Here is a 16,259-nt window from a genome sequence, read left to right on the forward strand (position 1 = left end):
AAAGGATCTCTGAACTCAAGAGACTTTACAAAGGGAAGCGACAGACTGATTTTAACAATTTTAGCCAGCATGCATTGATGGCTCAAGATAGAGAACACATTTAATTTCAAAGCATAATTTTTTTTTTTTAAACTTTAAGACTATACAGCTCTTCAAATCACCGCGAGAGAAAAACTAATCTTTGAGGCTGTTTTGAGTGAAATAGAGTGAACTGTGGTCACCTGTAACTTTTGGGATGACTATTGCATTTTGCAAGCAACAATTATTGGAAAACGTATTGAAGAGAAATTTAAAAAAAAAAAGGAAATGGCTAAGTATCTCATGCCAAAGGAGAGAGAGAATAAAACTTCAACTGGAGAAGACAAATATACAATATAGCAAGTGTCTTTCACATCTCAAAAGCAAACAATACATTTTTCACCTTAAGTAAAACGGACTAATAACTGCCTCATTTAGCATTTGACAAAAACATTTCATTTCCTACACAACTTATTTAATAGAGTACACTACACCAGATGATTGGTCAGGGGGAAAAAGTGTTCCTAATATAATCCCACTGATTCCTTCTCAGTTTCCCTAAGAATAAATAAAGCCTGTTGTTCCAGAAGAAAGTCTTTACAATGGAGCAAAATGTAGGTGTTTGATTTCTGTTGGCACTAAGACAGAGATACAGAGCTGGAACCCTCTGAAAGGGTTACAATGCCAAACCCCTGAAAGTTCAATTTCCAAATACGAAGGGCTGGTGGCAATTGAGATGTAGGTAGCTACACTTACACATCTCTAGGTGCACTAGTGTTTAAATCCCCATCAGAGGGGATGAAAATCTAGTCAATACCATTGACAGAGCCTAGACAGCAACTCAACTGACCAGTCACTAGGTGTTTACTTTAGGGTAAAAGCTGAATTGTTCTCTTATCTCCACCAGCTGTATTCACTACATCCCCACTGACTACAGGGGAATCTCTGTGCACCTATAAACACCTACAGGCAAACACCTGAAGTGAGATGTCAACAGATTCATATCCTAAACAGATTCCCAACCCTATATTTGGTTAGATTTAGGGTACCTTAATTTGGAGTGGTACCCCACCTTCTGTGTCAGGCCACATTGTTTAGACTACCAATTTTTACTGGCAAAAATCTAAGTTAACTACTAGGAAGGAGTTGTGTGAGAGAATCTGTGATCCCTTAACAGCATTATTGTGTTGGCAGAACTCGGTAATAATATATTGTTTCTCAGGAAACATACAACTTCCAGATAAGTTTGCTTTATTTGTGAAAACTGGGCTCAAATACAAAATGCCGTCTTGCAGGATGAAACTACATTTATTCCAGCAGTACACTGCTAGACCAGTATGGTATACTGCTAATTCTAGGATAGAGAAACAGCTTTAGTACTACCTGTTCTCCTCCCTCTTCAGGGCTCCAAAGTTGAAGTATCTGTTCCTCACTGAAGCACAAGATTAATGCAAAGAAATCTGCTAGTACTTATGCGTTTGCTGATACCAACTCTAAAGACTGTATAGCTAGAAATCAGACTTTTAGTGAGTTTATTCAACGATACTGTATGATCTATTACTTTGGACAAGATACTTTGAAGATAAAGCAGTTACACTAGGTTTTTTTTAGTGTAACGACCAACCTCATGACGATTGTCTGTAACATACTGGCTACCATCTAAGTATCCTAGCTGGCAACCATGTCTTGTTCAACATACAAAACTTTAGTTTGAAGCCATTTAATATTCCTTATTCTTTCCAAGTGACATACAGTATCAACAAAGTGAAGAACAAAAGGAAAAAAGGCAGTTATTTCAGTACATAGTTTAAAAGAGCTGTAAGTACAATAAAAATACAAGGAGGAGGACAGGACAAAGTTTCTTTGTTAATACTTATGTTTACCTAATATAGGTTGCTCCTTATATTGGTGCTGTTCTGTTGCTATAGTTAAAGTTGTGTCAATACTTCAATTATAAAGCTCTGTTCGGAGGGCTTTATACCACCATTTTACACAGCCCATTTAAATTAGATGGCCTCTTTTTTTGAGAGAGAGAGGTTTACTGGCTTTGGATGCTTTTTTGCATTTGTGTAATTTTTAATAATTTCTCTCTTTAAGTAATACAAAAGGTACTTTGCAAGCAACTATTTCAAAATTGAAATAGATACCAGTAAAGAAAAGCAGGACAAAATTTATTCTGCATTTTCTACATACAATATTGAAGGTAACTTTGTTTATCGTGCATATTGCAGCATGCATCCGAAAGGAGCTAATTTGAGCTCTCTAATATGCTTGGTATTATATTCTTTTAAATAGTATGTCTTGAAAAATAGACTTGAAGAATCCCTCCTTAGCCTCAGGTAAATACATTTTTTTAAAGGGTAGGAAATACTTACGTATGGGATTCAAACATGCATTTTAATATACTCGTTCAATTATGAAACCACAGCTATTCGGTCACATTCATCACATTAATACAAATTTATGAGCAGCACTCTAGTTTTCTGATCTTGTTAATTCTTCTGTATGACAGTTACAAATGCATCACAGTCATTTAAAAACAATGATTATTACTTTAAAAATACCCAATTTAAAATGCAGTTTAGTATTAGGAAAAAACAGGCTGGCTGTGCTGTCATATAGGAGTTCACAGTTCAAAAGCTCAAGCTTAGTCCAAATTTTTTTTCCCTCCTAAGAAAACAACCAAACCACAACACCATTCTATACTGTGAATAGGTGACATTTAGCTATGTGAATAGGGAAATACATTGTTTCTCCTTAGTCAAATAAATGCTTTCTATAAAGACTTTTGTGGGGAAATAATTGTGTTAGGCTGTGGTATCCACTAGCAAAATTAGAAGGAAAATTAAAATTCTGTAGGACTTACTCTCTACAACAACAATCAGATGCAAAAGTTATAGAGTATTAAAAAGAAGCAGAGAGAGAAAAGAATTTAATTTCAAATTAAGAGGGTTAAAGTTTTCATCCCTCTTTAATTCACCACATTTTGAAGGTACCCATTTACTTTGAATAATTACTATATTAAGATGAATTTGTCTCATGAGAAGTGACACACACATTAATGACATCCTAAGAAACATGTGGCACAGTGGGAAAGGGAGGACGTGAGGTAGGAAGAATCAGTCTGCAGCTGGGTAATGTTTAAAGCTGACACACAAACCAGAACTGTAATAATGCCCTTAAGAGACATGCTCGTCTTCTTGAGAAACAGTTAAAAGCTTACTTAAAATCTTTGCAATCGGCATCCATTCCATTTGGCAAACCTCTGCCATTTATTTTAGTAACATCCTCATCATCTCCTTGTTTAAGATCTCTGTTTTTGTCCTCCTCAAATGGAGAAGCCTTGCCTTTCTGATCTCCTTTCTCAGGTCCATCTGTTTCAGCATCTCTAGTGCCCTGAGGAAAAAGAATCTGTTTGATTCTGAATATTGAACAGAACACAATAGGAGCACCACAAGGTGACCTAATTCTACACTACAGTGCACGTAAACAATACAAACAGTTTGTTTTCAATGAAATTGCATTTGGTGGGTAACTTGGTCATCAAGTTTCAACCACATGCAATTAATAACTGCCATAATGTGAAAAGGAATGCCAAGATTTATAATGGAAGAGCTAACTCAACCTTAACTATAGCGGTGCTGTTAAAGCAGTAACACTTCAAATTAGATAAAGTTTATTTTATACAGTTAAAACATCTAGTACAAAACAAACCCATATGGAATCACAGAATAGGAAGACCTAGCATAAAGCCCATCACACATTTTAAATTAAGCTATTTGCAATCTTTTTCCTACCTTTATTTAAAGGTGTTAGGAAAGTACATTTTTTTAAGACAGCTTTTTAGTGAAGATTCCCAAACCACTTCCCTCTTCTGCCCCCTCCAACCAAGGAAGACAGACAGATAGCAACTACACACTTCCTTCTAAAGAGAAGAGTTAAAAAAAGGAAAATGGACAAATAGAGTAGAAAATAGAGCCATATAAGACAGTAAGACCATAGTAGGTAATTAGGCAAGCTTAACACACTGCGTTACTTACAAAAGCTCCTTTCCTAAACCGGGAATCCAATTTATCAGCTGGAGAGGAACTTAACACATATTCTACCATGCTCACTCCAAGGCCACCACTTTCTGATCGTGGAGACAATACAGCATTTACTTCACTGTTTCCATGAAAACCCTGTCCAGGCTTTCTCTGTACCATAATTGGTTGGGACATAGAATGGTCTGTTAAAAACAAACAAACAAATAAATAAATAAACCTATTGTATTTTTTTTAAATACAACTTGTAATGTTTTTGCATTTCATTACAGAGGCAATATTAAACAAGACCAAAATTAAATAAAAAATTCCAAATCCCAGTTTCAAAAAGTGTTATTGGCACACAACCACCAGTGCAGTATACATTTTCACACTTAAAATTAAAGAAGAATCAAATTTAATACAGTTAAAATTTATAATATTAGTTTACTTTGAAATAACATTTAGTAACCACGACTGATTTTTCAATCCATATACATCAATCACTTACGAGGAGTTCCCCATGCAGTCTCTCTCCACTCATCACCAAGGAATATCCCTTTTTGTCCATCTTTTGCTGAATCATCAGGTTCCCAAAACTTTTTGGCAGGTAAAAGCTGTTCCAAAAGAGAAAACGGTTTTATTTAAACTATGCTTATAAATGGGCAAAAAATAGCAATACTATTAAGAGGATATGCAAGTAATTAATTTTAGATACCAAAGTCAGCTTTACATAAGGACGCACACATTGCCAAGGAATAATTATAAACACTTTAAAGTTATGTTCTGTTATTGAAGCTGATGTATAAATAAATTGCTCAAATGACCCCAACAAGACTGAGATTCTGAAGTTATGAGGGAGAGATACAGAATATAGAAGCAGCTGTGAAAAAAGCTAATCAAATTAATCCCTGTGTTAAACCAAGTCAATCCTCTCAGAAACTTTAACTAACACTGCCTTCTTTCTCTGTTGGCTCAAAAGCTTGGCCTTGAACTAATACTATCATGATAACCAGAAACAGCAGCAGTTCATTGTAAAGTTCTGTTCACTTAGAAATGCATCATGTTCCAAATTTTAGAAAGCGACTAACACACATGGTGGCAAGTGAGCTCCTTTAGACCATAGGGATCTGCTGGTTACAAATCTGTGACATTCAAATTTGTTCAAGTTCCACATGCCAACGATTTCATTTAGCTGTATGATTTTTTTTTTTCATTACTACTTCTAAAGCAGAAAGTTTCAAGTTAGATCAGTATCACTTCTTGTACTGTCTTCAAGGACAGAAGACTTAGTGTGACATGACAGAAGCACTGCACAAGCAAAAATACCTCAGATGTCAGCATTCTTTTCACTTTTATTTTACTACTTTTACTTTATTCCTCTAACTTTTCCCATCAGTAGCAGTACAACTGCTAAACTCTGCATATTGCGTTTTCTCTTGAATATGTAATTAAAAAACTGTATTCTCAGACAATACTTTACATACTTTATAAGGTCCGTCAACTGAAACTACAATGAAGACAACTTGCAAAAAAAATAGGGAAGAGCTCTGAAGACAGCATCGTAATCCATCAAATTTTGCAAAATGTAATGTTCAATTAAAAATTTTACATTTTGTGAATTCAGAAAAAAAATGTAATCTGATAAAGCTTTGTTTGCAATAAACAAATACATTCTGAAGCTTTGATTCTCCTGCTACTTAAGTGACTAGAAAACCCTTCTGAACTTCACAGCTGTTTAGTATGAGCCTTGATGAAACTACTAACAAGAGAATTTTTTTTTAGGTATTTCTTAATGTAGCATTGAAAGAGCTTGTGAAAACAGCTTGAAGAAGACATTAAGATTGCCATTAACAGGCCACAATATTAACACTGAAACAGAGGTGACAAGAGCTCCTCTAGAGTACCTTAAGGATTGCTGATCACTGTTTTTCTGTGCTGCCCAGAGCTCTGGCCAGAAACAAAGTCTTTTGACTAGCTAACCTACTGAAATCCCTGGGTTCCTTACCTAAATGCATTAACACAGAAGGACTCACAGAGTGGAGGATGATAAACAGCTGAAGCTCAACAAAACTACAGGGGACTACTATGCTTGCAAGACTGTGATACTGTTATGACCTGCCCTGACAGAGATGCCCACTTTCTCAATGCATGGCAGAATCATCACCAGGTATCAACCAAACATACTTCGGGAGCACCAGGATATTAAGTTTACCCCAAATTTAAGGATGAAGTTAGCCATCAGGGGACAGAGAAATAGATTAATAGGATCTTACAACTGCGGTTCAACTAAAAGCAAAAGATTATAAATTTCAGATCAGCCTATGCTGATCTACTTGTCCTTTTTAGCTTTATATTGTAACAAGCTTGCAATACTACTTATTTTTCATTTTGTAGGATACTGGTAGAACAGAAAGCAAGCATTTCATGTATCTGTGAAACCTTGGTTTTGAGAAAGAGAATCACGCTTTATTTTAAATGCAGTCTAAGACAATTTCAAATATGTGTCCAGCTGAGATGAGAGCTATGAGAAATACGGAAGTGAAGATGTCAACCTAACACAACCTTGTCAGAATAAAAAAGATGAGTAATATCTTGGGTGTCATAAAATGAGCATCACATTAAAGTATGCTTACCCTGAAATTAGTAAATTCCGCTATCAGACAGGTGTTCAGAGAACAGAGTGTTAAGAACAATATGCAAATTTAGAGCAGAACACACTGCAATACTGGTTTTGATTTCAAAACTCATTCGCCGGATTTCTACCAGAGGAAAAAAACCTGTCCACTGGTAGAAAGCAGCAATAATTCCCCACTGCAAAAGTACAGGTTGTTTTGGGGGAATTTTGTTGTTGTTGTTTAGGGGTTTTTTTTAGGTCTGCTTTGGTTTGATTTTTTTTTTTTTTGGTGGCTTTTTTAACTACATACTCTGAAATTCCAAACAGATATATTCAACTGCTTGTGGTCTTCATGTACTCTGGTACGCAAACAATATAGAATATCTTTAACACAAAACATAATGCATCATCTATACTTCAAGAGGCTAAATTTAAATTGTATTTTACTGAAGATCAAACAGATTTACAGAAAAAGTTTTCGTTAAAATTTCTACACAACAAAGAAGTCCCTCAAATATTTAAATAAATGACATTTTTAAAAGTTTACAATTTTGCACCTCCCTGAGGGCCACTGATTTAGATTTATTATTTACTTATTTTTGACAGATGATGGATATGACATACACTATGCTTTTTTAAAGGGATGTTTTAGCTATTGGATTGCCATATAAATGAGCAGCCCTAGCAGCTGTCAACTATTTCACTGTGGAACTCAAAAAAAGAGTACTTTTCAGAAAAACAAAACAAGTATGTTCCTCTTTAACAGACAAGAAAAAAACCCCACTTGATTAGTTCTACTGAAGAAGACTTAATCAAGAGGTCAGCTACTTGTATTAATTTGTGATAAAATCATCGTGTTTTACCTTTTGATAACATGTTTTGCTCAATATTTCCTGCATTTAATCCAATAGAAAAGAAACTTTACAAAGATACATCCAATCCTAATTCAAAATAATGGAAAAGATTGCCATATTTCTTACTAAGCTCTTACAACAGTACGCTAAAAAGTGTCTTTTTCAGCATCAGCACTGATCCCCGTTATGTCTCTGCCAGATGAACAAAGCCCTTTTCTACGCATAGATAATAACCAATTATGCTAAAGCTGCCTCTTAACCAGCTCTCTGGTAAGTAACTGCACAGTCTTAATTACCAGCTCTTGAATTAAGGATTTTATTTTATTTTTTAATTTATTTTTAAGATCAGAAGTTATTCCTACAGAGCCTTCTACAATTTCTCTGAATGAAGTTTTGACACCAGAAGTGGATACATTATCCCTAACATGAAATATGTCTGTGCTTTGGCCCTGTAAGTTTCTACAAGAACAGACTTTATAAAAAAAAAGATTTAGTTTGGCAACTAATTTTATGTATGCCTGTATTAGGTCACACTAAAGGTCCTGAAGCCCACTATGCTGGCCCTGAAATGGCAAACAACAGATGCCTAGAGAAGAAAAATAGCACCACGTGTCAGTATTTCTTCAGAATATTATCATGACCTTAAGGGTCATGATAGCTTTTGGGAGCTGGAGCCAGAAGCATCATCTGTGTTTAACCAATCTAAGAGCTAAAATTTTAGAAGACATTTAGAGAAAGACACTTGCAGTACAGCAGATCTCTTGCTAATAAAGCTTTAGTCTGTTTCTTTACAAAATAAATTAACAAAGAATTGCAAGACAGAAACAGATGAAGGAAACCATACATCTGGCTCATGTTATGCTGTCCTATTCCCAATACTGATTGATACCAGGCTCCATCTGAAGGCAGCTCAGATGGATAACTTAACAGAAGGATTCCCAGTACGTATTATTTCCAAAATGTCTTATTGTACAATGAAAACAGATTTCATACTATATTCCTTTACATCAGCACATGGAAGAGATACTTGCTTGAGGATTCACAGACAGTCTTGATTTTAGTAATGATGTGAAAAGTAAGACTTAACAGCCTCCTAATGTCAAGTATTGACTCCCAGTCGGGGGAAAAAAACAAACCAAGGAACAGAATTATGAACAAAAAATTAATTTCAGTTCAGAGAAAAATCTATCCAGACAGAGAAAATGAGGAAGAGAACAACTTCCCAATAGCTAGAAGCAGATCACTTGACATGACCTCCCTTTCACACCTTTCAAAGTAGACAGAGGGCAGCACGTAAGAACATAGAACTACCAATTCTAGCTTACAAGGCTATTTATGAGGACATTTCCTTTAATATTTTGGAAGGTTATAATCAAAAGTTAAAACAGCCATGGAATCTGTTCCGGAACTACTTTATTGTTGCGCAATACATTAAGAAAATTACTGAGTAAGTCAGCCTAGCTATGTGAACCTGTATTACCTCAAGATACTTGGAAGATGCCATTGAAGTGAAAGACATCATAACTGCAGGGTCACAATATAGTATTGATTTCTGATGCTATATTACTGTACCTGAACTCTGGCTTTTCATGTATGTGCTTTTTTGTTGTGCCTTTTTTTTTTTTTAAACATCTTCACAGATCCACAGAATACCATGAAAACAAACAAACAAAATCATGCAGAAATATCTCCCCCAATCTGAGATAACCTAAAACAAAGATCTGTATAAGCAGTCATATATACCTCAATTTAATTCCCAGGCACTTGTGCCATCCTTTACTTTCACTGCTTTCAATCTTTCAGAGTACTTCGTGGGTGGCAAAAGAACAAACACCAATATGAATTTTACCCATCCACTCTATCACACTGTTGGTACTACCACAGATACCTTACTAACACCTTTATCTTTCAAAAGGAGTTTTAAGAGCTGGGGGGGCAGGGGAAAGCAAGCATATCCAATGTGGCTACTCAGCTTTCTAAAGAACAGGGCTTCATCTGTTATCGCTTTTTCAAATGGGAGATGGTTCAAGAAAGTCAACATGGAACCCTGGATGAAGCAAAAATTGCTGAAGAGCCAACTGATTGGTTAAATGTTTCATTAAGGTAAAAAAAATCAAATAAGAATAGCCATGTGTCAGCCCAGAAACGTTCATGGCATTTGTTTTTCATCAATAAGTTATGATTTCCGTAGACATCACAGTCCTATCATCATTTTAAGAAAGTTAAGCTGAAATATTGACACTGGTTCAATATTAACTGAATTAGGTAAATATCCAGCACGACAAAAGGATCAGTATTTGAAATCTTAGTTCAACGTGAATTTATTTCATTACCACGTCCTGTCAAGGCAAGTAACTCTAGTGCCTGTTGATTACTTTCTAAGGAGTTCAGGGAACTGCTTTTGAAGGAGCCAAGTCATCCTCCATGATCTTAAACGTGCCCGCCCCCCCCCCAAGTACACTGACTTAAAAATCCTTCTTCCCTCTAGCTAAATTATACAATAGCACTCTTCAACCTGGTTAAAATCTTCTTTTAAGGAGTAATTACCAGTAAAAAAAATAGTAAATTACCCCACAGTTCTGCTAGGGTATGTCAGTTTCACTTTTTCTGGAGCCAAACCTTTTTTAGATCCCAGTCTCCTTGGCTTCCCAGAGGTAGTGAGCAATTGTTTCACTAGCTTAGATACAGTGACACTGGAAACATGCCTCATTTCATAGAATTGCCCAAACTTTCAAACAAATTACCCTGTCAGTTCCCTAAGAGTATCAGTCATCTAAGACAACCGACACAGTAACACAGTAGATCCAGTCAAGAACCATCCCAGTGCTCTTGCAAAGTACTTAGTTTATCTTCACCTTAGAACAGAAATCTTCAGTTGCCTGAAAAATTAATTTGGTCTTAAGAGAAGCTCTTTGCTTCGTGTTGTATTATTTAAGACTTCTTAAATTGTATCAACATTTCCAAACCACCCACTGGATTTTCAGCCCTCAATAATTACCTCTCCCATTCCCCGAGATTCTAGGGCAAGAGCTTGAAACTCATGATTCATCTCATCCACAGATCGAACCTGTAGGGGAAAAAACAAAAAAGCGAATCATTAGTCAAATAGATTTTCAAAAGTTGAGTTTGTAGTACTCCACAAGATTTCTGACAACTGAAAGCACACACAAAATTTGCTACTCAGTCTAGCCTGAACATGAGTTTAGATTTCGTGAACAGATACATTTAGTGACCAATTTAATGAACCATGCTAACTATAAACATGCAAGAAATTCCGAGAGACTTTAAAATTTTAATCTTCATATATCCGGATGGATACCACTCACCAGGGAAACAATGACCAATATTACATTTGCAACAAGTGCAAAAAAAAAAGTGAAATTTAAGATTTGGACATACAATATCTCTTGGAAAGGAGATGAGCTGTTGCACACAATGTTACTGAGTACACTTAGCAGTGAACAAAGAAAAGCTCACGAGAGAGGTCACAAAAGCTACTAGCAATGTGTTGCTTTTAAAATCTAGTAACTGATTGCATTATCACAATTTCTTGTGCTTTCTTCCAAGAAATAGCAGTCTTCCTTCTCTGTGGGTTGTCTTTTTGTTTGTTGTAAATATGAAAGGTATATTACTAAAGCAAGAGTTGCTGCTGCAATAAAGCACCTCCTCTTCCATGGCACGCAGACATAATGCACTGGGTGCATTCTTTCCTGAGAAAATGGTTCCCACAAGGAATTTTCAAAGCCATGACAAGCTTAGAAAAACAAATAAAAAAGGGCAATTCAGAGCTGTTTCTCCCCTTCCTTCTTTCTCAACAGTGAGATGCAGCAGGGTAAAATGGTAAAGTTATTCAAGTTCAAAGTAAAATTAAAGTTTCCCTCCCAATACCAGTCTCTCCTGAGGAGTTAATGTCACCTACTAAACCCATCTGTTTACATTAACAAATAAAACGAAATTAAGTTACTCCATACAGCTGATAACACATTAAAATCACTTTTCAAAAAATACTCAAATACTAAGCAAAGAAACAATCTTGTGCTTTTAATATTCTGGCACAAACAGCTTTTCCAATTCTTTCTTAGCACTGGAAAAGTGTTAATTACCTGTCAATAGATGATCTATTCTCAACATTCTACTCTCAAAATATTGTGATTGCCCCATAATCATTATAAGCCATTAACTTCTGAAGTTGAGTGTCTTTGTACTTTTGAGGAAGAAATGTCACAGCTCACAGGAATATTCCCTCAGAAAGAACAATATTTTAGTCAAGATGGATTCTGAAACCAATTCCCAACAATTTCAGTGAGCTACTGAAGAACAAATTTAGTTTCACAGTGAATTATGGCGGGGGCGGGAATCAGCACCTTGACCTTTTTTCCAGTGATGCTGACATTTAAGTCAATTAGGTTAATTTTATTCTTTTAAAAACTGAAAGCAGATTTTCATGTATCCTTAAAAAAGCTAAAGACCTTTTTTCAAATGAACTAAAAAAACAGATTATTTAAAAAAAGAGCTTCTTTCACATAAATTTTATTAGCTCTGAGGGATAATCAAATCTGTGTGCATGCACATAGAAAAATTAACTGTAGAAGAGGAATTATTTAGAAAGAAAAATCAGAAATTCAAATTTTGAAGACTTCTGAATTTGGATATTACAGTTTCTGAAACCAGAATTTCTTCTATAGATGGTTGAGAGAGGTTATTATCTTACCATAAGCCACTCCCCATGCTGAAGTCATGCACTTTGGTTTCAATTACAATCAAATAGTAAATTAGATGCTTCTGGTTTGAAAGGTGATTTTGGTCTAACAGTACTTCTAAACAAAATTTGTAGCTAATGCTTGCCAAACTATATTTGCCATAAACACTACCCAAATCACGCTTAGAGAAAAAACAACCAAGCTTGAAAGATGTTTAAGTTTGTTGGTTGTAGGGGGTTTTTTTGGTTTGGTTTTTTGTTTGTTTTAATTTTTGGTGGTGGTAGTTTTGTTTGGGGTTTTTTTTGTGCTGCAAGACCTAATATCAAACGCTTATTTTTCACAATTCAGCAAAGTTCAAAAACACGGCCACACACACTTCCAAGTCTCTAAGAAAAAACAATCCAAGACTCAGAGGAATAGCACAGCTAACTCTTTTTTCCTGAGCAGTTCAGAGTCAACTGTAAGAAACTGAAGTTTTCCGAAACCATAAATAAAATTTAGTACACTGAACACTGATTTTGCTCACTGCCCCCCCCTTCTTACAAACATGAAATTTCAGTTAGTGTTACCTATTGCTATCAGCAGCAAGAGAAATAATACAGTCCTTTTACTATAGTGAAGAGGGTCTCCATTTCTGTTTCCATCAAAAAGAGCAGTCCACAAAATCCTGTCCCATATCATCAATACGTGTTTCACATATCAGTTTAGAGACTGGAGAAAATACAGGCAGCACTATTATCATCCGAAGATCTGCTTTCTTCAATGCTACCCCTATCACTACAAAAACATCCAGAACGACAACAAGAAAGCTAGATCTACTACACATAAAGACATGCCCTCTCCCCGAAGGAGAAACTTTGGTTAGGATCATCTGTATTACCAGGAAGTTTTATTTTCTCTAATTCAATGCCAACATTGATCTAATTCATATGCTCCAGAAATAAACATTTTTAATATATACTTTTTAATCTCAAATTCAGAACATTCAAAAAATTTTTCTCTATTTTTATTCATCCCCTGTCATCTGGAATAATTCATAAATCAAAGAAGAGGCCTATGAAACATACTGCTCAACATTTACAATTTTTTCCTGGTTTTGGTTGATTACATCTTTTTTCTTGGTTTTTTATTCTCCCCCACAATCACTCTGAAGACTCCCTCTTTCTCCATTTACCACCTACCTGCTTTTGGGATTAGTTGCTAGATCTAATCTTAGTTTTCAGGAGTTGAATGCTAATAAGCCTTTCCAACTAAGAGAAGCTGGCAACCGTTCCACACTTCTGATACACATCAGATTATTCCACAGGGCCCCCGAATTATGCACAAATGGATACTACACACCAAAGAAGTCTTTGGGTAGAACAATTCCTCACACACTGCTGTTAGATAGAATGGTTTAAGTGTATCCATTGACATAGTGATAGAAAATTCTGATCTTTTTCCCCTTCCACAGAAACTGGATACAACATACCTGCATGTATTAGTCCATTTTTCACCACAGCATTAGGAATGAGATTTTAACAGAGTAAAAATGAAATTATATATATTTTTAGTAGACTCTCTCTTCTTAAAATTTACACTCTCTTCCCCCCCCTGAAATTCACAAAATAAATTTTAAATCTAGAGTCCTACGCAAAAACCTTCCTTTACTCTGTCAAAACTCCTAGTAAGATTAGTTATCTCATTTCTCTCTGTATTTCACTGCTACCTCACACTATACCCACAAGACAATCCTCAACACTGAATGCTGCAACGTTCAACCAATAAATTGAGTTCATGACAGAGCTGAGCACACCTAGCCAGCTACCAATGAACGGGACAGTCCTTCCATCCTTCCCCCCAACAGCTTTCACCACTCTCCTTGCAATGAACTTGGTAATCATCAAGTAAAAGATTTGATTCAGAAGGTTTTTTTCCTTCTTTTTCCATGCATGAGAACTTCACCAGATCAGCCAGCTGAACTGCCTAAAACACCACAGCAGCAAGACCACTAGATTTGACACGGGGAAAGCAACAAGGAGAAGCTGGTCTGGAGCAAGGTGGAGCAGGAGCACCTGCTTAGTGGCAGCTAGATGACAAACCAGTAACATGAAACCGTGTTCTGACATAACTCAGGACAAAATTCAGGAGGCAGACTGTTGACTGGATAGTCATCTAGGATTACCACAAGAAACACTGCTTAAAATAATACCCATTTCTGGAATCCAGGCACCCAGACCCAGGTCTAGGGACAAGTACTCTCTCCAATAACCTTGAATCCTGCCAGAAATAAGCTTCTAACCATTTTCTTGCAAAACGAAAGATCAGCCCCTTCATTGAAAAAAGAGTTGGGAGAAAAATAATAACAAAAAATATAATATAAAAGAGAAAGACATGACGACTTCATTTTATACATCGGAAGTGGTTAAAGTAGCTGACCAGAAAGTAGGAAAAACACTTTTCCTGCATTAAGAAATTCCAGATCTCATCCCTCCCCTCCTAGGTGAATACCCTAACCACCATGAAAAAGAAAAGGACACATTTTGCAGTTGAAGCTGTGGTACTAGGCCAGAAATTCAAGACAAGCCACCCAGTAATTACAGTACTGTGATTGGAAAGGAAGGGAAAGCTGCTGTTCACATTGCAAATGCTTCAGCCTTTTTCTTTATTTTGCTGAATTACTTTGCAAAATACCTTCCTAGTAGTTTTCTACAGGGCTGGCTCTTCTGCAGCATTTATCTTATGTATGATATATGCTTATGGCAGAGACTTAGCATTATCAGCAAGTTAAACTAATTTAAGAACACAAAAGTGGCTATATTTTAAAACACAATACATAGCAATTCTGCCAGACCTCCATTAAGTTAAACAGTCTTGTAAAGCCATGTCAGACACTTATGTCAGACTAGATATTAAAAAAAACCCAAACAACCAAAAACATTTCAGAGGGGTAGCCAGCTTGAAACCACTAAATAAAAACTATATTTTAATACAAATTAAAACATTAGACACAAATCTAGTAGAGATTTATAACAAAGGACAACAAGGGAAAACTATACAACAAGCCTAAAATGCAAATCCCCAAACCTCTATTATGAAATACTACAGTTCAGGGCTGTATACAGAAATTTCTCTTCTAGAATATTTTGCCAAATTACCCAACATTTCCTTATTTTGGTTTAGAAGACAATGCATCCAGATAAAAAAAGCTGCTCAGCAGCTGAACAACTGAACTATGTTTTGTACGCTAGTTACAAAATACTAAATATTTTGTGTAACATTTGAAGAAAACATGGCATTTGTTTGATTAAAGCTGCCTTTGGCTAGATGCATCTTCCCATACCTCTTTGAGGCATCAAGGAACCAAAGGTTCGCTTACTACCAAACTGGTTAATAAAAGTTGCTGCTCCTGAGTAATTTGAAGTCTACAGGTATGTTGTGTTTTAAAGAGTTAACATTTTTTGAGCACCGTATGTAACAGTAATGCAACTGCATAACTAAATACTCCAAAATGGAGCAGTCCAAGCTCCTTAAGCAGTCCGAATAAATAAGATGTTAGGCATTTCTGACAAAACACCTAAGCACAGAAATGTGTGTTAGGACTTAAAATTGGTTGCTTATAATCTCAAAAGCATAACAGCTTCCCCCAGTAAGTATTTAACAATTTTCATAGCCTTAAAATATAGTGTTCTAAAACCAACTCAAACTTTTTGCAGGCAAGTAATTCTTCAATCCCTATATTTTAGGCTTCTTAACTCATATTCTGAGATTGAGCTATACTTCTGCACTGTATGACCCTTAATACATTCAAATGCTTTAACAAAAACAAAATTTAGTTTGTCAATTTAGTTGGCCTGGCTCAGCAATCACTCTGGATCTTAATGTTGTTGTGTTTTATTTCCTTGTGAACTTTGTATTGTAAGTTTGAGAAGCAATCCTACCAGTGCTGAGGACACCAGCAATGGAGAAAAAAAAAAAAAGAAAGTAGGAGATTTCAAGGTAGGGTTTCTACAGCATGTAGCAAAGCAAAAAAAACCAACCAAAAAAAACAAAACAAAAACACACCCAC

The 16,259-nt window shown here is 35.8% G+C and overlaps 1 protein-coding gene across 3 annotated transcripts in view; it reads right to left on the reverse strand.

The window, feature by feature from the left end:
- Positions 1-10,578, reverse strand: part of PUM2 (pumilio RNA-binding family member 2) — a 47,794-nt gene extending 37,216 nt beyond the window's left edge. For all 3 annotated transcript variants that reach the window (XM_009330253.1, XM_009330252.1, XM_009330251.1), the window contains exons 1-4: positions 10,510-10,578; positions 4,552-4,657; positions 4,059-4,246; positions 3,242-3,414 (exon numbers count right to left, since the gene is read on the reverse strand). In XM_009330253.1, coding sequence (XP_009328528.1) covers positions 3,242-3,414; positions 4,059-4,246; positions 4,552-4,657; positions 10,510-10,560 — 518 coding nt within the window. In that variant the 5' untranslated portion in view covers positions 10,561-10,578. The remainder of the gene's footprint in view (positions 1-3,241; positions 3,415-4,058; positions 4,247-4,551; positions 4,658-10,509) is intronic.
- Positions 10,579-16,259: the final 5,681 nt, after the last annotated feature.

This window comes from Pygoscelis adeliae, unplaced genomic scaffold (genome assembly GCF_000699105.1).
Source record: "Pygoscelis adeliae isolate BGI_AS28 unplaced genomic scaffold, ASM69910v1 Scaffold378, whole genome shotgun sequence".
Taxonomy (NCBI): Eukaryota; Metazoa; Chordata; class Aves; order Sphenisciformes; family Spheniscidae; genus Pygoscelis; species Pygoscelis adeliae.